Source organism: Larimichthys crocea, chromosome VIII (assembly GCF_000972845.2).
Source record: "Larimichthys crocea isolate SSNF chromosome VIII, L_crocea_2.0, whole genome shotgun sequence".
Lineage (NCBI taxonomy): Eukaryota > Metazoa > Chordata > Actinopteri > Sciaenidae > Larimichthys > Larimichthys crocea.
In genome coordinates, this window is record NC_040018.1 from 31,214,640 (window position 1) to 31,222,031 (window position 7,392).

At 48.3% G+C, this 7,392-nt stretch overlaps 1 protein-coding gene across 1 annotated transcript; it reads left to right on the forward strand.

The window, feature by feature from the left end:
• Positions 1 to 146: 146 nt before the first annotated feature.
• septin5b (septin 5b) lies at positions 147 to 6,328 on the forward strand. The gene is made up of 12 exons (XM_027281093.1): positions 147 to 450; positions 608 to 618; positions 1,998 to 2,088; positions 2,477 to 2,563; positions 2,657 to 2,780; positions 2,965 to 3,099; positions 3,175 to 3,292; positions 3,373 to 3,474; positions 3,763 to 3,859; positions 3,948 to 4,083; positions 5,398 to 5,500; positions 5,643 to 6,328. Exons 1-12 carry the CDS (start codon positions 408 to 410, stop codon positions 5,703 to 5,705), a joined length of 1,110 nt encoding a protein of 369 aa, XP_027136894.1. The 5' UTR covers positions 147 to 407; the 3' UTR covers positions 5,706 to 6,328.
• Positions 6,329 to 7,392: the final 1,064 nt, after the last annotated feature.

Genomic DNA, 7,392 nt, shown 5'->3' on the forward strand with positions numbered 1-7,392 from the left:
TCTGATTGTTAGTCATTTTTTACAGTGTTCAAATTATAAATCTAACATTATTGTGTTTATTTAATGACGTTAAAACGTTTTAATTTTAATTAGAAAGCATCTTTAGTAATGCATGTTGTGCACGTGCACGGGACGTCACTGCCGCCTGCTGGTGTCTCACGTGACCTGCAGACGGTTTTCCACACAATGCACGCGCTCACAATGAGTCGACACGGAGCCTGACGTCAGCTGCACGGACACAGAGATGACACCTGAGCGGCTTCCTGCGTGATTTACGTTCACCTGAGCGCGCGTGAGAGCTGCCGCGGGACGCTGCGGGACGCCTGTGCTGTGTGCGGGGCTCGAACATCTTCATCACCGCCGCCGCTGCTGCTGCTGATCCGCCCTCCATCAGTCCGTGTCCGGAGATGACGACCAGCAGCAGGTACAGGAGCCGCGCGCCACGGTCAGGTAAGAACCCCGCAGGTGATTAATGACCGACAGCGCGTCACAGCGCGTGAGCTGATTAAACATGGACTAATGAGTGTGCACGTGTCATCTCTCCTCATATCTCGGATGACGGATGATGGGGCCGACACCTGCTCACCCAAACACGGACTGCTGCCAGAGGATGGAGAGGTGAGAGGATGCTGACTCCTACAAAATAAAAGCCTCCAGCTGCGCACCAAGCTTTTGTTTTGGTGACCCTGTTCAGTCAGCTGGTCACATCTGTAAGCACGAGCTCAGCCACGTTCAAGATATTCAGTGATTCCACCTTAAATATGAAGATTTGACTTAAATAAAACATTTAAGGAGGCTGACACTGTTTTAAGTAATTAATAATTAATCAGCCAGCAGCTGTTCATGACCCATCAGGAGGTTTAATTCATCAAATGTGTGGTCTAATAATCAAACTATGTGTTATTATTATTACCACTGGTATATATATGAGCTAACGAGCTGACAAATTAGACGTCCCTGCAGACTGTCTAAAACCTGGACGTAGTCTCCATGACGTCTAGACAGACTGTCTAAAACCTGGACGTAGTCTCCCTGACGTAAAATCCAGTTTTTTTTATATGAATGAGACAGTGACGAGACGTCTGTCTGTATAAATTCAAACTTTAAACCTTCCAAATCTGAACGTTATTGTGAATTCTGTTTTTAAACATTAATTTTAACGTTTAAGAAGCGGACAGAGCAGAGAGAGCGCCTTTATTCTGAGACAGATCCTCGCTTTCATAACGTTTGCCTTCATCCGTCTTTACATGTCGTCCTCAGGCTGAGTCAAAGTCTGGATCTGTGTGTGTGTGTGTGGGCGTGACACGTGAACACTTCCACAGACAAAATGTCAATATGGAAGAAGGAAAAGCAGAAAGACACCCACTCTGCATCAGTGCTGAAGCTGGTGCTGTTGCCTCCGTCAGTCCCCTCCCCCGTCCTGAAAACATGAAGACACCTCGGGGCGACTTCAATAAAACATGAAAGGAATCATGGGAGAGTCCCACGAACACTGCAGCACCGAGCCGAGAGCGAAGACTGACCCAGATCTACACTGCCCTACATACAGACTGTCTAAGACTGGACGTAGTCTCTCTGACGTCCCCACAGACTGTCTAAAACCTGGACGTAGTCTCCGTGACTGTCACAGAATGTCTAAAACCTGGACGCAGTCTCTCTGACGTCCCTGCAGACTGTCTAAAACCTGGACGTAGTCTCCGTGACGTCCCCGCAGACTGTCTAAGACTGGACGTAGTCTCTCTGATGTCCCCACAGACTGTCTAAAACCTGGACGTAGTCTCCGTGACGTCCCCGCAGACTGTCTAAAAGCTGGACGTAGTTTCTCTGACGTCCTCGCAGACTGTCTAAAACCTGGACGTAGTCTGCGTGACGTCCTCGCAGACTGTCTAAAACCTGGACGTAGTCTCCGTGACGTCCCCTCAGACTGTCTAAAACCTGGACGTAGTCTCGGTGACGTCTAACTGCTAATTAAATATATCTTTGTTGATTGTTTACAGGAAAAAGATTACGTTGGTTTTGCGACGCTGCCCAACCAGGTTCACAGGAAGTCGGTGAAAAAAGGATTTGACTTCACCCTCATGGTGGCAGGTGAGACGTGGCTCTTTAGTTTCATAAGACTGTATCTGTCTTAAAGACACGTCTTCACACAGAGACACTCCTCGTCGTGAGGCAGTTTTACCGTCACGCCTCCGCAACATCTCCGTCTTCACAAGTTTCGTGTGTTCTGTGAAAAAGTGTCTGGCTCTGAGATAATTCACAAAATATCTCAGCCAGTAAATGATTCGTATTTAATTAATTATTATTAATGCTTTAAATCCATCTGTTCAATGTTTTGAACATCCTCAGAGACAAAAGATGAAAACATTTTCTCCATAAAACATGATCCACTTTCACCAGAATCAGTGAAGTGGTCGGTGGTGTGTGACTGAGCGTTACGTACGGGTGATTTCAACATGTTGTCTTGTGTGTGCTCCAGGTGAGTCCGGTCTGGGTAAGTCCACGCTGGTCAACAGTCTGTTCCTCACTGATCTACACAAAGACAGAAAGCTGCTGAACGCAGAAGGTGAGTCCCCGTAATCTCAGCTCAGACTGTAAAGACTGTAAAGACTGTCGGACAGACTCAGTTAAATATCCGCGCCGTGTTTTTGTCGCGCAGAGCGAATCAGTCAGACGGTGGAGATCACGAAGCACACGGTGGACATCGAGGAGAAGGGCGTGAAGCTGAAGCTCACCATCGTGGACACGCCGGGCTTCGGGGACGCCGTCAACAACACCGAGTGGTGAGTGCCTGTACAGTAAAGACAGGTTTGGACGAGTCTCACCTACAGGTTCAATAAAAGCTGCAGTGACGTAGTCTCCATGACGTCCCCGCAGACTGTCTAAAACCTGGACGTAGTCTCTGTTTAAAACTTCGTTAGCTTTGTAGTTGCAGCATCAGTAACTGCCTCCATGTCTGTTCTGCAGCTGGAGGGCGGTCACTGGTTACATCGATCAGCAGTTTGAACATTACTTCAGAGACGAGAGCGGACTGAACAGGAAGAACATCCAGGACAACAGAGTGCACTGCTGCCTCTACTTCATACCTCCGTTTGGACACGGGTAACACACACACACACACACACACACCTTTATGTACACGCATGAATACGTGCTCAGTGAAGTTCTCGTCTGCAGGCTTCGTCCAGTTGATATCGAGTTCATGAAGGCTCTGCAGGATAAAGTGAACGTGGTTCCTCTCATCGCGAAGGCCGACTGCCTCACGCCAACTGAGATAAAGAAACTCAAAGAGCGGGTAAGACCGCGAAGACAACGTACGGTGAATCGGTTAAGAACAGCTTTGGCTGAATTGGTTTGTGTGTGTCGTCCTTCCAGCTGAGGGAGGAGATCGATAAGTACGGGATAAAGATCTACCAGTTCCCTGACTGCGACTCTGATGAGGACGAAGACTTCAAGCGGCAAGATAAAGAGCTGAAGGTGAGTCAGATCCTGATCTGTAAACTACTTCTTCTTCTTCCTGTTGGTCCAACACGCCTGTGGTACAAACACTAACACTCTCCCAGTGCTCTGAGCTCACAGTCTGGGCAGCCTGGCTAACAAACTGAGCTAACAGCAGCTACAGTTGGCAGAAGTTTACTTCACTGTCCACCAGGAAACATTTCCACCATAAAATATGGTCCGGTTTCTCCAGAATCAGTGAGATGAGTTCAGTATTTAATGTCTGAGTTGGTGGTTTCAAGATGTGATTCCTCGCTCTCTCTGCAGGACAGCACTCCGTTCGCAGTGATCGGCAGCAACACCGTGGTGGAAACTCGAGGTCAGAGAGTGCGAGGGCGTCTCTACCCGTGGGGCATCGTGGAGGGTAAGAAACTTCTCAGTTACCACGACGACACTAACTAACCATGCGTGACCGCCGTCCCGCCCTGATGCTAATCTTTTCCTGTGTGCAGTGGAGAACCCGGCGCACTGCGACTTCGTGAAGCTGAGGAACATTCTGATAAGAACCCACATGCACGACCTGAAGGACATCACCAGCGACTGTCACTACGAGAACTACAGAGCTCAGTGCATCCAGACCATGACCAGGTGTGTACTTTTTATACCTGGATCCATTTCTGCAGAGGAAGACGAGTCCTCCGTCCACATAGCGTCCTACAGCCTGGAGATATGCACATGGAGATAGAAGCAGGGTCACCATGATGGCTTCCTCCTGAGAGCAGCAGACATAAACGTGGATTTGCTGACACCTGTTGACGTATTGCTGTACTGCATTTTGCCCTCAGGTCCAGAAAAACTGGACTGCAGCCCAGAACCTTCATGAATTTCATAAATTTACATAGATCAGCTTGAATCAGGTGAACATGTAGTCCTCAAAGTCGAGGTGTTGGAAGCAGGACCATGGGTAAGCTTAGGGCGACTGGGTCAGAACATCTCGTGGGGTGTTACCCACAAGTACCTTTCAAAAGTGGTCAGAGGAAAGCGACAGGGTGATGGACGGCCGAGATTCTTTGATGCACGTTGGGAGCAAAGGCTCGAACAGACGAGCAACTGTAGCTCAAACTGCTGAAGACGGTGTCAGAACACACAGTGCATCACAGATTGATGAGTATGGGGTGTCCCGTGCTGACCCGTCCACTGCCGACAGCGCCAACAACAGATTAATGAGTAATGTAACAAGGTGTTCAGGTCTGATGAGTCCGGTTTTCTTTTGCGTTTCTGACCTGGGGAACAGATGGCACCAGGATGCACTATGGGAAGAAGGCGAGCTGGCAGAGGCAGTCTGGTGCTTGGGTCAATGTTCTGCTGGGAAACCTCGGGTCCTGCTGTTACTTTGACACCACCTACCTAGGCATTGTTGCAGATCATGACCACCCTTGTCCAGGGTAATGCGCCCTGACACAAAGCCCAACCAGTTCACCTGTCAGTAGGTGAGATTTATCAGTGTGTTAGAAGCAGGAAAATGGGTCAGAACATCTCCTGAGCTGCAGCTCTCAAGGGGTGTTCCAGGTCAGCGGTGGTCAGTACCTCAAAAATAGTGCAAGGAAGGCGACATGGTCATGGGCAAGGTTCATTGACGTGGTGAGCTAAGTTTGGCCTGTGTAGTCCATGCTGACCCCTGAAACGTGGTTCAGGAATAGTTTGAGGAACACAACGACGAAGTTAAAGGTTCCCCAGATCTCAATCCAATCGACAAGTCCAATCCATGGAGGCCCCACCTAGCAACTTACAGGTGGAGCTCAAACATGGAGGGCCACGTAGCATCCATGTTGAGGTTACAGTATTTGACAGTTGAGGGAGGCGGGACCTGTCCTGTGCATGGGCGTGGTTTCAGAGGTCTGTGCCCATGCCGGATATCAGACAGGTGGTCATAATGTCACGGCTTCATCTCTTGTCTTACAGCAAGATGAACGCAGATAAACGGGTGGAGAGCCCCATCCCACTGCTGCCGCTGTCCACACCCAACGATGAGGCGGAGAAACTCATCAAGAAGAAAGACGAGGAGGTGAGTGAGATGTGTGACTGCTCAACAAGCCCGAAATACTGAATGAGACGCCGCAGCAGGCGTTACGTAACCGAGACGCCGATGTGAAACGATGACCCACATGTTTGATTATGTAAGCGGTCTCTCTCTCTCTCCTCTGCAGCTGAAGAGGATGCAGCAGATGCTTCAGAAGATGCAGCAGCAGATGCATGAACAGGACCTGTGACGCCTCCACCCGACCTCTAACGCTACATCTGTGACCTTTGATTTCTTTAACACAGCGTAGACTTCACTAAAGTCACCTCGTCAGGGGACGAGATAGTCAATGGAATGGTCACGGAGTAACAGTACACGACCAACAGCATGCTGGGAGATGTTTTTTAACCTAATTTAAATGTTTTTTAACGCAGTCGTTAGCCAAGTGAGTCCAGTTAGGCAATAGTAAGTAGATTGCACTTTGTTACCTTTAGGCCGCCGTAGATTTCCGAGTGTGTTTTCTACTTGAAATACTAAACGAAGCCGATGCACCGCGCCCACAGTTCATTTAGTACGTTATGCACTGACTGCGTGTGTGTGTGTGTGGGGCAACCGCGGGAAAATGAAAAGTAGCTGATGGTTTGAAACACTTTGAACGGCATGTGCACATTCGGAGGGAGTTACGAACAGATAAAAGCAGACGAGGGCGACTGCAAACGCTCGCTCACTTTTAGTTGGAGGATTTTGGGATTACCTGAAGGTCTCGCTCTGTAGACCTCAGTGATCCCAAAGATTGGAGTTAGTCTCCGTGAAGTCCCCCACAGGTTTCTGAAGAGTCGTCGTGAAGCCCAGCTCCCGGCTAATCTAAATATCAGCAAAGACGTGGATCATCAGTGGACTTGAGGCGGGCTGAATGACGCCTGGTTGCTCAAACAAACCACCTGTCAATCAAAGCGTCCACGCTCTTAACCCTGCATAACTTTAAGCCTTAATATAATGTGAACAGGTGAGTTGTATATAAATTCACCCTCAGTACAGTTGTCATGAACGGGGAAATTAGCTACAGAGACCAAAACTGTTTTTTGCAAGCTGTAAACTGATTTATTGTCTCTGTGAAGTTGGAAACATTGGCACATGGGGAACTTAGGGAAACTGAAGTTAGAGGAACTGCAGTTTGTTTTGGCCTTCTCTTCACAGAGTTCCTACAAGTGTTGAGTGGTAACTGAGTACGAATTCACTTTTCAACTGCCTCTTGTTGTCCCATTGAGGCTTGGCTCCATAAGAGGCAGTCCTCCTAATCCCCATGTCCAAATGTCCAACTTCACAGAGAATAAACATGTTACAGCCTGGTACAAAAAAACAGTTTTGGTCTCTGTAGCTAATTTCCCCGTTCATGAAACTGTACTGAGGGTGAATTATATACAGCTCACCTGTTACATTATTTAAGGCTTAAAGTTATGCAGGTTAAGAGCGTGCGACGGCTTTGAGTGACGGTGGTGTTTTGAGACAAAACCAGGCTCGGGAGTTCACACGACCCTTCAAAACCTGTGGGGACTCACAGAGACGACGTCCAGTCTTGATACTGTTACAATGTTTCCAGGATTGTCGATGTCTGTGTAAATCGTTTCAACGCACTAAGGGGAAGCTCGCTAAATATCATGAAAGAGATGTCAACAGCCCGCGATCCCTGCTCGGTCCTGATACACCCACAGCTACGAACCAGCCACTCATAATGTGCAATTGTGCAGAACACCAAAATGGTTGTCTTCTGCTGTACAATCAGACTACACGTCCCCCGCGACGAGTTCATTTTCATCAAAGCAATGTGTTTTTGAGTTTGTGTTTTTGGATATTGTGGAATCCGTAAATTTTCACTATGACACGTACAGACCTTGACCACCCACACCAATGTTTAAGATTCCCACGACTAGCTTTCT

What these genes read in the sequence shown, in the direction of transcription:
- septin5b (XM_027281093.1), top strand. Translation starts at nt 408, where the DNA reads ATGACGACCAGCAGCAGGTACAGGAGCCGCGCGCCACGGTCAG. An exon ending in AAAGCTGCTGAACGCAGAAG is followed by an intron (nt 2,564 to 2,656) that starts GTGAGTCCCCGT and finishes TTTGTCGCGCAG; the next exon opens with AGCGAATCAGTCAGACGGTG. An exon ending in ATACCTCCGTTTGGACACGG is followed by an intron (nt 3,100 to 3,174) that starts GTAACACACACA and finishes TCTCGTCTGCAG; the next exon opens with GCTTCGTCCAGTTGATATCG.